The sequence below is a fragment of the Ranitomeya variabilis genome, chromosome 7 (genome assembly GCF_051348905.1).
Source record: "Ranitomeya variabilis isolate aRanVar5 chromosome 7, aRanVar5.hap1, whole genome shotgun sequence".
NCBI lineage: Eukaryota > Metazoa > Chordata > Amphibia > Anura > Dendrobatidae > Ranitomeya > Ranitomeya variabilis.
Genome location: NC_135238.1, coordinates 23532701 through 23551075, shown reverse-complemented (window position 1 = coordinate 23551075; position 18375 = coordinate 23532701). Strand labels below are relative to the sequence as shown.

Here is an 18375-nt window from a genome sequence, read left to right as displayed (position 1 = left end):
CTGGGCTTTCTCCATCAGCCCCACAGGCCACACATTGTGTGATGGCACTATATGAGGCCATCGCTCCATTCAAACGAGGCACTCCAAGTCCCCATTTTAAGGATCACTAAACCGAGACAACCCTTAGACAGTTTGATTAGGCATCTATATGAGTATTTCCAGAATTTGCCACTAGAATATTGTCCAATTAAAATCCGATTATAATAACTCTCAATCTCCTCCATCAGTGCAAACTCTTAACGTCACCTACAATATGAACATGACCCACCATGCAGCGTGTGAACAGGTGGAGTCCTGCAAACCATTTCTCCTACAAGAGGTCAGTGTCCTCACGTGGGACCAGCCCTGGATTTGAAGCCTGGTTGCCCATATAAACTAGTCCTGACTTTGCTTTCCTCTTGTATTTTCTTTCAGTTGACTTCTGCTTACAAGTCTACCCCGGGATTCGATAAGATTGAGATTCTGAATGTGACGTGAGTGACGAGACCCCTTTATGGTCCTTATTATTCGATTGCTAGGACAGCGCGGCCGTCAATCATATAATACAGCACCATGGAGCATACATATACACTCGCAACCTCCTGCATGGCAGACAGGAGGTTTAGAAAAGAGCCACAGGCTGCACTGCTGATAGGAAGATTGTTTGTATTTCTAAAGTGCTAAATTGCATTCGTTACAGGCACATTTTGCTGGTACATAGAGATATATCTCTGTATATCAGTGCATTTCTATATACTTGCATATTAGTAATTTTAATAAAAGTCAAAAGATTTTCTTTCCCTACAAAAATATTAAAGGAGATCATGAGATTTATTTTGTGGGAAAAAAAAAAGAAAATATGAAAAAAAATGTATATATAAAAAAAGACCAAAAAATTGTCTCGTTGTCTGAACAAAGGCATTACAAAAAATATTCATATATCCATGTGTTATGTGTATATATGTATATTATTTATGCTTGTGTGCATATATGTATTATGTATATGCGTGCGGAGTGGGCGGATGGGAAAGGGGCAAACGGAAGTCATTCACAAGGGCCCCTCAATCTCATTGTCTGTCCTACTATATAAAGGGCTGTGAGCAGTCATTGAAGAGGAGGTGAGCTGTGACATCACCTATTGTAAATGGAGGATCCTGTGTTATCTACTGTATATAGAGGTGTTATCAGTCATTGTACAGGAGGAGGAGGTGAGCTGTGACATCACCTATTGTGAATGGAAGATCCTGTGTTATCTACTGTATATAGAGGTGTTATCAGTCATTGTACAGGAGGAGGAGGTGAGCTGTGACATCACCTATTGTGAATGGTGGGTCCAGTGTTATCTACTGTATATAGAGGTGTTATCACACATTGTACAGGAGGAGGAGGTGAGCTGTGACATCACCTATTGTGAATGGTGGATCCTGTGTTATCTACTGTATATAGAGGTGTTATCTGTCATTGTACAGGAGGAGGAGGTGGGCTGTGACATCACCTATTGTGAATGGTGGATCCTGCATTATCTACTGTATATAGAGGTGTTATCAGTCATTGCACAGGAGGAGGAGGAGGTGAGCTTTGATATCACTTATTGTGAATGGTGGATCCTGTGTTATCTACTGTATATAGAGGTGTTATCAGTCATTGTACAGGAGGAGGAGGTGAGCTGTGACATCACCTATTGTGAATGGTGGATCCTGTGTTATCTACTGTATATAGAGGTGTTATCACACATTGTACAGGAGGAGGAGGTGAGCTGTGACATCACCTATTGTGAATGGTGGATCCTGTGTTATCTACTGTATATAGAGGTGTTATCTGTCATTGTACAGGAGGAGGAGGTGGGCTGTGACATCACCTATTGTGAATGGTGGATCCTGCATTATCTACTGTATATAGAGGTGTTATCAGTCATTGCACAGGAGGAGGAGGAGGTGAGCTTTGATATCACTTATTGTGAATGGTGGATCCTGCATTATCTACTGTATATAGAGGTGTTATCAGTCATTGCACAGGAGGAGGAGGAGGTGAGCTTTGATATCACCTATTGTGAATGGTGGATCCTGTGTTATCTACTGTATATAGAGGTGTTATCTGTCATTGTAAAGGAGGAGGAGGTGGGCTGTGACATCACCTATTGTGAATGGTGGATCCTGTGTTATCTACTGTATATAGAGGTGTTATCAGTCATTGCACAGGAGGAGGAGGAGGTGAGCTTTGATATCACTTATTGTGAATGGTGGGTCCTGTGTTATCTACTGTATATAGAGGTGTTATCAGTCATTGTACAGGAGGAGGAGGTGAGCTGTGACATCACCTATTGTGAATGGTGGTTCCTGTGTTATCTACTGTATATAGAGGTGTTATCAGTCATTGTACAGGAGAAGGAGGTGAGCTTTGATATCACTTATTGTGAATGGTGGATCCTGTGTTATCTACTGGATATAGAGGTGTTATCAGTCATTGTACAGGAGGAGGAGGTGAGCTGTGACATGACCTATTGTGAATGGTGGATCCTGTGCTATCTACTGTGTATAGAGGTGTTATCAGTCATTGTAAAGAAGGAGGAGGAGGTGAGCTGTGACATGACCTATTGTGAATGGAGGATCCTCTGTTATGTACTGTATATAGAGGTCTTATCAGTCATTGTAAAGAAGGAGGAGGAGGTGAGCTGTGATATCACCTATTGTGAATGGCGGATCCATTGCTAGCTATGCAGCAGTGATCAGATAAGTTTCTTCTAGTACACGATAGGAGCTTCCGGATTTACAAAGATGAAAGAAAAGGGAAAGTCGTATAAAGACAGACAGTTTTTGTAATTGAATTTGGTTCAACAATCAAACAATCAACGCAGCTTCCAACCCCCCAGTGATCTCCGGTGGACGCTGCGGCCCGAACATTTCCTGACAGTCCCAGCCGTATCACCAGCCAAGTGCGCCCGTGCCCCTCCATTGTGCGCTATTGCTTGGTATCCTGGATGCAGAATTGTGTTTCATCCCTTTTATTGTAGGATATATTTAATGCAGTTAGTAAATCTGCCTTTCAGGCCTCCTGGCAATGGCTGCCTCTTGTCGTTTCAGGGTGGCTGGCACTGCCATGGAATACAAAGTGCTGTTCAGCGTGCACCCAGGGAGCCTGATGTCTGCTGCGCAGGAACTTGTCCTCTCTGATCCATCCACGCTTTTCGAGTCCTCGGAGAAACCCTATAGAATCTATAACACAACCCTGACAGGTGAGGAGACCCCTGGTAAGACCTCAGCCCCCTCGTAGTGGCCGCATTAGAAATTATGTGACCTGCAGCCTGATTTCTGGTTATGTCTGACTCGGCATCGGAACATGGAAATGTCTTCTTCCTGGAATAAGTAGGTATCACCCTGCAGGGAGGTGATCGGTGACCCGTCCTATGATCTGCGCCTCTCACCCGTAGCTTCCTCTATAAATGCCTGTCACCTTTTATCACATGTGACGCCCCCTGGTGCACGGTGCCATGTACTGACATCAGCCGCGTCCACACTGAATTCTCATACAAATGAATGTGGAGACTAGAGGCCGCTCTGTACTCCAGGTCCTGGGGATATGCCGGAAATGTACACGATGCAAATAGGCCTTTACTATTCCAGTCCCTGGTGTCCAGTGGTTCATTACTCCAGTCAGTGATGCTCAGCGGTTTATTACTACTGTCCATGGTGTCCTCAATATATTACTCCAGGTCCTGCTGTCTATTAGTCTATTATTCCAATCCCTTGTGTCAAGTGGATTATTACTCCAGTCCCTGGTGTCCTGTAGTTTATTACTCCAGTCCCCGATGTCCAGTGATATAATTTCCCAGTCTACGCTGTCCAGTGGTTTATTTCTCCAGTCCCTCGTGTCTGATGATTTATTGTTCCAATCCCTTGTGTTCTTTAGTCTATTACTCCAATCCGTGGTATCCTTTAGTCTATTACTCCCATTCCTGGTGTCCATTAGTGTATTACTCCAATCCCTGGTGTCCTTTAGTCTATTACTTCAATCCCTGGTGTCCTTTAGTCTATTACTCCAATCCCTGGTGTCCTTTAGTCTATTACTCCAATCCCGGGTGTCCTTTAGTCTTTTACTCCAATCCCTGGTGTCCTTTAGTCTATTACTCCAGTCCCTGGTGTCCTTTAGTCTATTACTCCAGGCCCTGGTGTCCTTTAGTATTTTACTCCAGTCCCTGGTGTCCTTTATACTTTTACTCCAGTCCTTGGTGTCCTTTAGTCTATTACTGCAATCCCGGGTGTCCTTTAGTCTTTTACTCCAATCCCTGGTGTCCATTAGTCTATTACTCCAATCCCTGGTGTCCTTTAGTCTATTACTCCAGTCCCTGGTGTCCTTTAGTCTATTACTCCAGGCCCTGGTGTCCTTTAGTATTTTACTCCAGTCCCTGGTGTCCTTTATACTTTTACTCCAGTCCTTGGTGTCCTTTAGTCTATTACTGCAATCCCGGGTGTCCTTTAGTCTTTTACTCCAATCCCTGGTGTCCATTAGTCTATTACTCCAGTCCCTGGTGTCCTTTAGTCTATTACTCCAGTCCCTGGTGTCCTTTAGTCTATTACTCCAGTCCCTGGTGTCCTTTAGTCTTTTACTCCAGTCCCTGGTGTCCTTTAGTGTATTACTCCAATCCCTGTGTCCATTAGTCTATTACTCCAATCCCTGGTGTCCTTTAGTCTATTACTCCAATCCCTGGTGTCCTTTAGTCTATTACTCAAATCCCTGGTGTCCTTTAGTCTATTACTCCAGTCCCTGGTGTCCTTTAGTCTTTTACTCCAGTCCCTGGTGTCCTTTAGTGTATTACTCCAATCCCTGTGTCCATTAGTCTATTACTCCAATCCCTGGTGTCCTTTAGTCTATTACTCAAATCTCTGGTGTCCTTTAGTCTATTACTCCAATCCCTGGTGTCCTTTAGTCTATTTCTCCAATCCCTGGTGTCCTTTCGTCTATTACTCCAATCCCTGGTGTCCATTAGTCTATTACTCCAGTCCCTGGTGTCCTTTAGTCTATTACTCAAATCTCTGGTGTCCTTTAGTCTATTACTCCAATCCCTGGTGTCCTTTAGTCTATTTCTCCAATCCCTGGTGTCCTTTCGTCTATTACTCCAATCCCTGGTGTCCTTTAGTCTATTACTCCAATCCCGGGTGTCCTTTAGTCTATTACTCCAATCCCTGGTGTCCTTTAGTCTATTACTCCAATCCCGGGTGTCCTTTAGTCTATTACTCCAATCCCTGGTGTCCTTTAGTCTATTACTCCAATCCCTGGTGTCCTTTAGTCTATTACTCCAATCCCTGGTGTCCTTTAGTCTATTACTCCAATCCCTGGTGTCCTTTAGTCTATTACTCCAATCCCGGGTGTCCTTTAGTCTTTTACTCCAATCCCTGGTGTCCTTTAGTCTATTACTCCAGTCCCTGGTGTCCTTTAGTCTATTACTCCAGTCCCTCATGTCCTTTAGTATTTTACTCCAGTCCCTGGTGTCCTTTATACTTTTACTCCAGTCCTTGGTGTCCTTTAGTCTATTACTGCAATCCCGGGTGTCCTTTAGTCTTTTACTCCAATCCCTGGTGTCCATTAGTCTATTACTCCAGTCCCTGGTGTCCTTTAGTCTTACTCCAGTCCCTGGTGTCCTTTAGTCTATTACTCCAGTCCCTGGTGTCCTTTAGTCTTTTACTCCAGTCCCTGGTGTCCTTTAGTGTATTACTCCAATCCCTGTGTCCATTAGTCTATTACTCCAATCCCTGGTGTCCTTTAGTCTATTACTCCAATCCCTGGTGTCCTTTAGTCTATTACTCAAATCCCTGGTGTCCTTTAGTCTATTACTCCAGTCCCTGGTGTCCTTTAGTCTTTTACTCCAGTCCCTGGTGTCCTTTAGTGTATTACTCCAATCCCTGTGTCCATTAGTCTATTACTCCAATCCCTGGTGTCCTTTAGTCTATTACTCCAATCCCTGGTGTCCTTTAGTCTATTACTCAAATCTCTGGTGTCCTTTAGTCTATTACTCCAATCCCTGGTGTCCTTTAGTCTATTTCTCCAATCCCTGGTGTCCTTTCGTCTATTACTCCAATCCCTGGTGTCCATTAGTCTATTACTCCAGTCCCTGGTGTCCTTTAGTCTATTACTCCAGTCCCTGGTGTCCTTTAGTCTATTACTCCAGTCCCTGGTGTCCTTTAGTCTTTTACTCCAGTCCCTGGTGTCCTTTAGTGTATTACTCCAATCCCTGTGTCCATTAGTCTATTACTCCAATCCCTAGTGTCCTTTAGTCTATTACTCAAATCTCTGGTGTCCTTTAGTCTATTACTCCAATCCCTGGTGTCCTTTAGTCTATTTCTCCAATCCCTGGTGTCCTTTCGTCTATTACTCCAATCCCTGGTGTCCTTTAGTCTATTACTCCAATCCCTGGTGTCTTTTAGTCTATTACTCCAGTCCTTGGTGTCCTTTAGTGTATTGTTCCAGTCCCTGGTGTCCAGTGGTGTATTACTCCAATTCTTGGTGCCCAGTGATGTCATTTTCTAGTCTCTGGTGTTCGGTGGTTTACTACTCTCGGCATTACATACTCGGCATCCTGGGGTCAGTATGTGATGAGTAGAACTGAGTCTCATCTATGTAATTCTTACATCTCGTCTCCTCCCTACAGTCCGCCATGCAGATCCGTGTGCAGACTGGTTCATTTGCCCTCGGAGTTTCCGGTGCGCGCCTCTGCGGAAGCTCAGCGCCCTCTGTTTGTCACCTTGTCACAGTCTCTACTGCCACAACAACGGCATCTGCATCCACCGCAAAGGGCAGGACCCTGAGTGCCAGTGAGTAGTACTACATGGATTTCATGGTGATATGGTGTCTAAGGGGTTTCTCCTTGCGAGAGTGACATGCCAAGCCTGGCATGTCAGAGTGAGGAGACTTATACGCCACGTATGTAAGAGCTGGAGCGCAAAGAAAGCTTGTAAGTCATCCAATCTTATGTAATAAGATGGATGATTTAGTGAATCCTGCTTTGAGCAGGGGGTTGGACCAGATGAACCAGGAGGTCCCTTCTAACTCTGCCATTTTATGATTCTATTCTATTAATAAAAAGTTCTGTCACTTTAAATTGTTTCCATTCCTCTCCATTGACAAGACCTGAGCTTGCTGTCAAGGAACAGAAATATGTTTCATCTAGAAGTTAAAAACCCTCGTAATGTTCTCAGCTTCTGGATGAACCCAGAAAAATGTTCCCATTCATTGACAGGAAGCAGAACGGTGAGCAATTGACAGATGCATGCTGAGACTTGTAGTCCTTCGCTTGAGGGATGATTGTTTGCTCAGTCGTTTACCGTTGTAGTTGGGAAGGTTTCCCGTCGATCATTATGGATTCTGTCCTGACCCCATCAGGTGCCCGATCGGCAGAGATTTTTGGTACATGGGACAAACCTGCGACTACAGAATGACTCATCACCGCCTTGCCGCCATTGCCTGCGCCGTCGTGTTTTGCATCATCATCTGCGCCGCGGCCGCTGTTTTCATCCTGGTTCGGAGGTTTCAGACCCAGATTCTGCAACAGAAAGTGGCCCAGACGCAAAGCAGGTAAAGTAATATCACTCGTGTCGTCACCGTATCCCCCGGCTGTCTTCAGTGATCACTTTAAAAAAATGTTTTCATTTTTCCGATCCTCTGTTATTCCTCCTGGAAATGTATGGATGAAATGAACAAACAGATTTACATGACCTTAAGACTTCGGGTGCCGGGGTATGGAGTGGGATCAGGAGCTGATCGCTCGCCATAACCTGCAGACGTCGGCCGTGTTATACAGTCAGCATCTTCCCTTAGCAGCAGCGACTAGAGTTTGCCCTGATTGCTGCTGTTTAACTATTTAACAGCTGCTCCCTTTGCTTCTCCGGACCCTGCCACCTGTCATCCCTTTCGTTTATTTGGACTCCATGTATTTCTATGGAGTCACAGGGGCAGGAGTGACGCCCCAGGACCCCCTGCACATTGCTGGGCTCACAGGGTTTGTCCATTAGTTTGGCTTTCATCGGACGCCATGGATGCCCCCGTCCTCGTCGCTGCTGCCTTCAGCCATGCAGGCAATCTGCCTGCGCTCATCCAGCTCGGATCCCGTCCTCGGAGTTCACGTTCCCCGCTTGCCTCCTGCTGGCTGAGGAAGTCATCGCCGCTTGCTCGGGTTGCAACTTGCAAGAGAGAAAACGGCAGTGGAGGCGGCCCGGTTATCTGTTGCCATGGTAACCACAGACGAGCGTTGATATTGGCGATCATTTAATAGGGTCTCCTAAATTCCCGGCAATTGTCATGAGACCGTTTCTTGCTTCAGGATATCAGGAGCCAGAAATAAGAGAAAATAAGAGAATCTCACACAAAATGGAAAACGTGTAAAATGGAGAGAATGTGATCAGCCATAACATTAAAACCACTGATAGGCAAAGTGAATGACATCATTGTTTGGTGACATCGGCGCCAGTCATGGAGGGAGACGTTATCGGCAAGAGATCAGACAGGTCTTGAAGTAGATGTGCTGGAAGTAAGAAAAATGGGAAATTGTAAGGATGTGAGTAACCGAGACAAGGGCCAAATTATGAAGTCTACATGGCCGGGTCATCGCCAAAAGAGGAAATCTTGTAAGGTGTTACCGGTATAGGGCAGGTCTTGTGGGGTGTTCCCGGTATATGGCAGGTCTTGTGGGGTGTTCCCGGTATACAGCAGGTCTTGTGGGGTGTTCCCGGTATATGGCAGGTCTTGTGGGGTGTTCCCGGTATACAGCAGGTCTTGTGGGGTGTTCCCGGTATATGGCAGGTCTTGTGGGGTGTTCCCGGTATACGGCAGGCCTTGTGGGGTGTTCCCGGTATACGGCAGGTCTTGTGAGGTGTTCCCGGTATATGGCAGGTCTTGTGGGGTGTTCCCGGTATACGGCAGGTCTTGTGGGGTTTTCCCTGTATACGGCAGGTCCTGTGGCATGTTCCCGGTATACGGCAGGTCTTGTGGGGTGTTCCCGGTATATGGCAGGTCTTGTGGGGTGTTCCCTGTATACGGCAGGTCCTGTGGAAGGCTCCTGGTATACGGCAGGTCTTATGGGATGTTCCCGGTATACGGAAGGTCTTGTGGGGTGTTCCCGGTATACGGAAGGTCTTGTGGGGTGTTCCCGGTATATGGCAGGTCTTGTGGGGTGTTCCCGGTATACGGCAGGTCTTGTGGGGTGTTCCCTGTATACGGCAGGTCTTGTGGGGTGTTCCCGGTATACGGCAGGTCTTGTGGGGTGTTCCCGGTATATGGCAGGTCTTGTGGGGTGTTCCCGGTATATGGCAGGTCTTGTGGGGTGTTCCCTGTATACGGCAGGTCCTGTGGAAGGCTCCTGGTATACGGCAGGTCTTATGGGATGTTCCCGGTATACGGAAGGTCTTGTGGGGTGTTCCCGGTATACGGAAGGTCTTGTGGGGTGTTCCCGGTATATGGCAGGTCTTGTGGGGTGTTCCCGGTATACGGCAGGTCTTGTGGGGTGTTCCCTGTATACGGAAGGTCTTGTGGGGTGTTCCCGGTATACGGAAGGTCTTGTGGGGTGTTCCCGGTATATGGCAGGTCTTGTGGGGTGTTCCCGGTATATGGCAGGTCTTGTGGGGTGTTCCCTGTATACGGCAGGTCCTGTGGAAGGCTCCTGGTATACGGCAGGTCTTATGGGATGTTCCCGGTATACGGAAGGTCTTGTGGGGTGTTCCCGGTATACGGAAGGTCTTGTGGGGTGTTCCCGGTATATGGCAGGTCTTGTGGGGTGTTCCCGGTATATGGCAGGTCTTGTGGGATGTTCCTGGTACACGGCAGGTCTTGTGGTGTGTTCCCTGTATATGGCAGGTCTTGTGGGGTGTTCCCGGTATACGGCAGGTCTTGTGGGGTGTTCCCGGTATACGGCAGGTCTTGTGGGGTGTTCCCGGTATACAGCAGGTGTTGTGGGGTGTTCCCTGTATACGGCAGGTCTTGTGGGGTGTTCCCTGTATACGGCAGGTCCTGTGGAAGGCTCCTGGTATACGGCAGGTCTTATGGGATGTTCCCGGTATACGGAAGGTCTTGTGGGGTGTTCCCGGTATACGGCAGGTCTTGTGGGGTGTTCCTGGTATACGGCAGGTCTTGTGGGGTGTTCCCTGTATACGGAAGGTCTTGTGGGGTGTTCCCGGTATACGGCAGGTCTTGTGGGATGTTCCCGGTATACGGCAGGTCTTGTGGGATGTTCCCGGTATACGGCAGGTCTTGTGGGGTGTTCTGGGTATGCAATGTTTATTCCATACCAATTGGTCCCAGTAAGGAGAGCCAGTCTTAGGGTCATGATCACCCCATTGATAGCGTGAGGAGTGAACTCTTACCTGCCTAAACATTGTACTATACCCTCTTAATGGCAGGATTCCCTAATGGGAGTGTGAGTCCATTTTCAGTCAGATATTGCCCCCGTCACACTGAAATAAAATGTCTCAGAATTTCCCTGAATTGTCCATGTTATCTGTGAGAAGTGTCGGAAAACAAGTCCGATCCAACAAGGCCGCTATAAACAACATACGGACAATGCCTCCACAGGACGGCGGCCATCACGGTTCTTGTGGAGTTCAGGCTTTTTTGGCAGCAACCAACAATAAGGCCATGTGCCCACGTTGCGGATTCTGCTGCGGATTTTTCCGCTGCGGATTTGGAAAATCCGCAGTGCAAAACCGCTGCGGTTTTCACTGCGGATTTTCCTGCGGTTTCTTCTGCGGATTCCTCTGCGGGTTTTCAACAGCACTTTCCTATTGGTGCATGTTGAAAACCGCTGCGGAATCCGCAGAAAGTGACATGCTCCTTTTTTTCCGCAGCGAATCCGCGCGGATTTTTCCGCATCGTGGACACAGCGGTTTTTGTTTTCCATAGGGTAACATTGTACTGTACCCTGCATGGAAAACTGCTGCGGATCCGCAGCGTCAAATCCGCTGCGGATTCGCAGCAAAAACCGCAACGTGTGCACGTAGCCTAAGAAGGTGGTTTTAATGTTACGGCTGATTGATTTGTTATCCTTATATCAGGAGACATGTTTGCTTATGTTTCAGGTGTGAGGTGATTTTTTTGTGTTGGTGGATAATATTCATTGACTGACGTGTAATAATTTAGTTACAGGAGGTTCAGTCGCTTTGACGATGTTCCCACGCATTTCTGGTGTCCTTCGCAAACATGGCTGACGACCTCGGCGTCACTCAATTCCCTGGATAACCCGGCATTCAGCAGCTCCGAAGAGGTGTTTCCTCTGCAGGCTCTGGGGAGCTGCGTTTGCGGCTGCCAGGACGGCGCGAGGAACGGCCCTCAAACAAACCAGGTCCAGCAGCCGGCCCGCGCCCCACCCAGGTAATGGACGCCGCCTGGGAAATGGAAGTAAGCCGACTACTATAGTGAATGTCAATAATCGGGAATCTCGTGAAGGGTACAATGCAACCAAATTTACCCCTGGAGGGTAGAAACAGGGGTGCGGCCTACGCGCCCCACAAATTCAGATGTAAGGTGTGTGTTGCTAGGCAGTGATCCGTTAGCAACCAGACTGTCAGACTTGACTTTTCAGTTCAGAAAGAAAGACAACAGCCTCCTCAGGCCTAAGAGAAAAAGGAATAGCCTGACAAGCAGCCTTTTTTTTTCCCAGTGGTTATTTTTATGCGGTTTTCGGGTTGTTTTGGGCATCTTTCTGCTAAAAGTACTTCTCCAAAAACCACAGCAAAAATGCTATTTTTTGTTTCCATAACGAACTCATGAAAAAAGCACAAGAAAATTATCATGATGCTTTTTTTCTATCATAGGTTAAAAAACAGAGCGAAAAAGCGTGATGGTCCCTTCAGGCGCATTTTCTCATTCTAATGAAGGGGAAGCTTGTTGCAAGTAGATTTCGAGCATTTATTGACGCTGATTTTGGCGTAGAATCTGCTCCAAAAACCATATCAAAAAGATTTGTGTGAACAGGACTTTAGATTGAAAAATGCATCACACGCCACATTGATAAAAAAAAAAAATAGTGCGTTCTTACAGAATTACGTGAAAAAAACCACACCACTTTCAGGAGTGAAATTTTTCAGGCAGAAAAATTTTTTTTTTTTTTGCACGTGGAAAGGATGCCATGTGCACTATAGGCGTCGTGTTCCTGCGGTTATGCTTATTTTAAGCAGTTTTTGGAGCAGAATCTGCTCCAAAATCCACATTAGAAAGCCTGTGTGTGAACATAACCTTGGAATGAATTTTTTTTTTCTATTCAAATGTGATTTTATCACATTTTTACCTTTCCACTAGGATCTCCCACCTTCTGTGGTGCTGCATGCACACCGTTCACATGGAGCTGTAATTCTTACACCCCTGGTAAATCTCCACCTCGCTTGTCGCTCCTGCATGTCCGGCTGGCGTAAATTTATCTTTATAATGATCGGTGCTCGGTTTTTCTTTCTCCAAAATTATTGGCGTGAAGCTAAAAGCTGACATTCCGAAAATCACCACTAGAGGGAGCTTCATAATGATATATTATGGAGCTCATTGTATGCTGGACACTCGTTAGCTCCCTCTAGTGGTGGCTGCAGGTAGACACATTTTGATGGAGCTCAATGTATGCAGTACGCTCGTTAGCGCCCTCTAGTGGTGGCTGCAGGTAGACACATTTTGATTCAGGGTATTCGTAAGAACTCTTTATGAATATTAGATTTAATGAGATTTTTTTTTTTCTTACGGAAAACGGCTTTAAGACTGCTCCTATGTCTTTTTACACCAGAATAACGTACAAGGGTCACATCATTTTATTTGTGATGGTCATAGATAATTGGATCTGTAGTGTATGTGATTGTATATATACTATCTGTAACACATATTGAAGGGTTAAACACATTTTTCGGGTGGCAGAACCAGACGGGCGATTTGCATGTCTGTCTATAATTGGGCACATGCAGCGTCTGGAAGATGTGCAGTGAATGTCTAATCAGGCTCTTCTGATGGCATCTTCCCCACCGCTCCAGCACGGCGGGGGTTACTTAGATCCGGCAGCCGCTCTGAGACCCCTATTACCTTAGCCGTGAAGGTATTTGGAACGCAGGGCTGCGATTGGCCAGGCTGTTGTCATGGTTACGCTGGTCTGTCTGCACAGGGAGTGCGGTGGATGCTGATGCAAGGGAGGATGCTGAGCGTAGCGGAGGGGGGGGGACAGATCAGAGCGCGGAGGCTTCACACGGCGCGGAGGCTTCACACTGTACAGACACGTGTCCTCCTCACTCTACACCACGAGAAACACATGGGGGAATCTGGAAAAAGCGCGTCCCGCTCACCATTATCCTCACTGGTGTTAATGGGGGGTTGTCCGGCCCCCCGTGCATAAAGACTGATCGCAATATAATGAACAGTTCTGAAACTTTCCAATAGACTTTGCCCCCAATTCATCATTTGAATGCATATTTGCGTCTTTTCCACCCCGAAACTCTAATCTGGAGATCTTCCTATTTCTGGCCTTCCGTTATGAGGTTACCTTAATAAAGGGGCACAGGAACCTAAAAACAGGGACTGGTCACTTTTAAAGGGGACCTCTCCGCGGTCCGGACGTGTTTATTTATTCGCCATGAAATAATAATTCTATCGCAGCTTAGAATTTGGTGTCGTTCCTCTGTTATTCCTCCTGGAAATGTATTGACAACTGAGTGTTAAACCTTCCCTCTTTTCAGAGGGGGTGTGTTCCTATAGGTCAGCAGTGATTGGACAGACAGTGCAGGGACACACCCCTAACGGGTAACACCCAGATGTCACTTTATGCCTGAATTTTTAGGGGAAATAGAAGAGAACAATGCAGAGATCTTAGGAGATGGCCAGAAAAATCAGATAGATGTGAGCGGTGGTAGCAGCGCCGCTGCGGTACCTGTCTGGCCCTTTAACTGCAGCACAGATTGTAGGACAATAGCGAGCCGGGCGGCCCCCGCTACGTCAGACTGGGGGGATTAACTCCATGAATTGTGACCAGGGACAGAAAAGTGCAGACTTCATGCTTTACTATAGAAAATACCAGATGAACCAATTGATCTGGCCCTCTCTCTATTATGCGGATTGCTGGGAAGGGGCCACAGCGCTCCCACCTGATCTATCACACTGCGGCCGTTACATTGACGACATTCTACGCAGCGCACATTGGAAATAAGTGAATCCTCATTGCAATTTCCCCTTAAGAAGCCACATTGAACATGTGACAGACAATTTAGGTGGGATTACTTTAAACCTTGATATCCCCACACTCCCCTTCCCAATATGAGGGTCTCAGCAGGACTTGTGCCTGTCAATGCATTGATCTATACATGTAATCCCTGTGTCAGACACCAGAGGGCAGTAGACACAGATTACAGTGACCAGAAAAATGCCCACAGGAAAATTGCCCACATTTTTCCTGTGGGCAATTTTTCCTGTGGGCATTTTTCAGGGAATCAGAGCTCAGGATGCACCATAGAGGCCACGATCCCCATAAAGACACTCAGGATGTATGCGAGGGACCGGGCCACAAACACTACATAGAAACTACCTGCCAGTGTTGGAAATTATACTTTAGCAAGAAGTGGGGAACAGAAAGAGTATGTGTTAGTTTCGAACTATAGATCTGCATAGGAGCTGTATACACAGTATGGCAGATTTTTATAGATAATGAAAGTCTGCCGTATTGTGTATACAGCTCCTGTGCAGATACATATATAAACACACACACACCACAAACTCATTCTAAATCCCCCAGCAGATGTAGTTTTAAAAGTGTTACCTGCTGACACCACTAGGGGGAGCTTACTGCAAACTGGTATGCATATAACTGAAGACTGTATACAGTGAGCTCCCTCTAGTGGTGGCTGCAGGCAGACTACGTGTTATCTTTATACAACCACTGCCATCCTGATGGGGGCACTAGTGCTCAGACTACTACTAAGCTGACATTTATCGCCTATAATATGTATACTTATTGGTGGATTTTACGCCCCTTTGTTCCGGCTCAGTGCCGCCTGCTGGTAACTCTTTGTTGTTTCCGTCTTCCAGGCTGGAGACAAGTTGCAGCAGCGTCAACGACTTGATGATCGACTCTGGGAAAGCGAGCGACGTGTCTGTGTGCAGCTGGCCTATGGAGCCCATCCACTGGACCCCCTTCCCCATCCTACACCAGCTTTCCCTGCAGTCCCCGGTACGTGTCAGTAATGGGGAAATTGAGCCTTTTCTTTGGAAAAAACACCATTAAGCAGATTAGTGACGCTCTAGCGGACATTAGAGTGAGGAATAAGATTAAAGAAAAACACAGCACCACCCTTGTCTACTGGTTGGGTCTGGTATTGCAGCTTGGCTCTCTTCAAGAGTGAATACTGTAACACCAGACAACTTGTGATCAATGATGGTGTGATTTCCTGGGGGAAGAAAAATAAAGTGTATTGGGAATACGAACAGTGGTTGCCCTGTTAGGACAACTCTTAACCCTTCCCTTCACGCAACATTTGTAGATCATTGTGGTCTTGTTCAGTCCTCCACAATAAGGTAAAAGTGCACATAGTATATTCTGGAACTGTCATTCTGCCAGTACTATAAGTGTTGGAACTTCCTCCTTCCAGTTACCAACATACACTTATGGTTTTGGCAAGACAACCAAACAGCAGCGATAAAGCCCCGATTCCTTTTAGTGCGTCTCTGCTGGCAGAGAGATTACACTTGACAACAGGCACATTCCTTATTTTTCTTGGGGGGAAAAAGTCATTTTCACAAAGAGATTTGCAGTTATCAATTCATTTAATTAATGAGATGAAGTAAGTTTGTAAATCTAAATTCACAGATGAACTTTTGGACCCTTCGTTAGGAGATCTTACAGGCTCCAGTGACTTTTTTTTGTTCCTTTCTTTTAGTTTCACGCTCGCAGACCTCATTCCTACTTCGAAGGGATGGAGCTGGTCAACACAGAGAGGAGCTGGACCGCCTAGCTTCTGCGTTCTGATGGGAAAACGTTTTAAGAAGGGCTAGTGGACCATGGAATATTAAAAAAATAAATAAAGACACTCGTGCCAGCAATTTATGAATATACCGGAGTGACCCCATACGGAGATAGTCCCACAAGTCTGAGATTCACTGTTCACAAACTATATACCGCGTGTAGCACTTGTGTGGTGTACGTCGTCCCATGTCCACCACTATAGACTACGCTGGACTTACACGTCACACCATGGCCATCTGACATCATCATCATCTACGGTCTTGCAGATTGATTCTTGCAACAGAAACACCACTTAATGCATTACCAATAATAAAGTGTGGCTCTGCACGCAGGTACAATTTGTTGAGGGGTCCCGGACGCTGCGGCTTGTTCCTGAGCTTTCTTCTGGTTGAACTGTGTCTTGCGTTCCCAAATCTTCCATAATATATATGCCTCCTCCCATGTTTGTCGCTGGATTGTCACGCATCACCCACAGAAGGCAAAAAAACCATTTTGCTTCCTTTCTGTAAGGAAGCATAGGTGCCCGGAGCATAAAACAGGTACATTTTAGTAGTGCAGCAAAGTGACAAAACTTCTGCTTTTATTGAGGCAGTTAAAAACAGGCCCAAATACTCCAGACCAGCAAACTGCTAAAACTTCTGCTTTTATAAGGTCAAACTTTGGTAAATGAGTAATCTGCCATGTTGTCACATCTGAGGATATATTTACATCATATTAAAAGGAATTTGTTAGGAAAAAAACTATTTAATCTGGGAGCAGCATAATTTTGATGTGTCATTTGCTGTAGTTTCAATACAATTAGTGTTTTATCAGCAGGAGATTATAGCTGCAGGACTGGGCATAATTTAGGGGCCGATTCCAGTGATTTGTCACTTGCTCAGGAGCTTGCTGTAGTTTCAATACAATCAGTGTTTTATCAGCAGGAGATTATCACTGCGGGACTAGGTGTCCTGTGTCAGTCACTGCAGCTATTCTGTGTAACCCTCGCCTCCACTGCGCTAACAATGTACACGGGAGAGGGGTTACACATAGCTCAGCATTAGTGTTGAGCGAGGGTGCGTCTATCCCATAGAAGTGAGACAATTTGGTAATATGGCACAACATTCCCAAACGTGGACCCTTTTACTGCCCCATTTGGACCAACCTAGGTAAAAAGAGTCGAGCACACTCTGATTTTTTATTAAGAGCAAACGTACTTTATTACATAACAAGCTTCATAAAAACAGAAATAAAACAGGAAGCATTCAAGCATTGAACAATACAATAAAGATGCTGTAAAAAGAATCGCTCCATTCAAGTGTTTGGAGGGCAGCTAAACATTGAGATACTTTATACCTTCTCCTGGGAAGTGTCACAAAGCTAGCTTTGGTTGTTTATTTTTATTTTTTTACATTTTTCACTTTATTTTATTTTTTTATGTTTTATTATTGTTACTTCTTACTTAATCAAGCTGATCCCCCCCACCCCCAAAAAAAGTGTGCGAGACCTGAAAGTACAACTTATTAGAGGCCACCACACACATTAGTCCTTTTTTTCTTTTATGGGTGGGGGCAGGGGTGATGGATCCTGCAACGTTTGTGTAGTAATACCATGCAGGGTACCCCTTTTTCTCCCCTGCCCCGCACCCCCCCACCTCTTCGATAAGAGCGAGGCTAGGATTTACTACAGTACTGTTTGTAATAAGTTACAGATAAAGTGTTTTTCTTATTGAAATACAGAAGGCGGACTTGAAATGACTACCGTACGAGGATCACAGCGCACTCATTGGCAGATTAGACAGACTTATCTAGCTACACAATACAAAACACCATTGTGCTAGGAGAGCACCGGGGAGGAAAGAAGATGCAAGACAAAAATGTGCACATCAATGTGGTAGGAGAGCATCGGGAGGAAAGAAGATGCAAGACAAAAATGTGCACATCATTGTGCTAGGAGAGCACCGGGGAGGAAAGATGATGCAAGACAAAAATGTGCACATCATTGTGCTAGGAGAGCATCGGGGAGGAAAGAAGATGCAAGACAAAAATGTGCACATCATTGTGCTAGGAGAGCATCGGGAGGAAAGAAGATGCAAGACAAAAATGTGCACATCATTGTGCTAGGAGAGCACCGGGGAGGAAAGAAGATGCAAGACAAAAATGTGCACATCAATGTGGTAAGAGAGCATCGGGAGGAAAGAAGATGCAAGACAAAAATGTGCACATCATTGTGCTAGGAGAGCACCGGGGAGGAAAGAAGATGCAAGACAAAAATGTGCACATCATTGTGTTAGTAGGAGAGCATCGGGGAGGAAGGAAGATGCAAGACGAAAATGTGCACATCATTGTGGTAGGAGAGCATCGGGGAGGAAAGAAGATGCAAGACAAAAATGTGCACATCATTGTGCTAGGAGAGCATCGGGAGGAAAGATGCAAAGACAAAAATGTGCTAGATACAAA

The 18375-nt window shown here is 45.9% G+C and overlaps 1 protein-coding gene across 3 annotated transcripts in view; it reads left to right on the top strand.

Annotated features, from left to right (window-relative positions):
• The window catches only part of LOC143785560 (uncharacterized), a 39976-nt gene extending 23712 nt beyond the window's left edge, over positions 1-16264 (top strand). For 2 of the 3 annotated variants that reach the window (XM_077274534.1, XM_077274533.1), the window contains exons 3-10: positions 228-319; positions 415-473; positions 3060-3211; positions 6623-6785; positions 7354-7545; positions 11098-11328; positions 15004-15145; positions 15852-16264. In XM_077274534.1, the coding sequence (XP_077130649.1) occupies positions 228-319; positions 415-473; positions 3060-3211; positions 6623-6785; positions 7354-7545; positions 11098-11328; positions 15004-15145; positions 15852-15926 (1106 nt within the window). In that variant the 3' untranslated portion in view covers positions 15927-16264. Of the gene's footprint in view, positions 1-227; positions 320-414; positions 474-3059; positions 3212-6622; positions 6786-7353; positions 7546-11097; positions 11356-15003; positions 15146-15851 lie in introns of those variants that run through there. The other variant, XM_077274535.1, reaches the window with a different exon arrangement.
• Positions 16265-18375: the final 2111 nt, after the last annotated feature.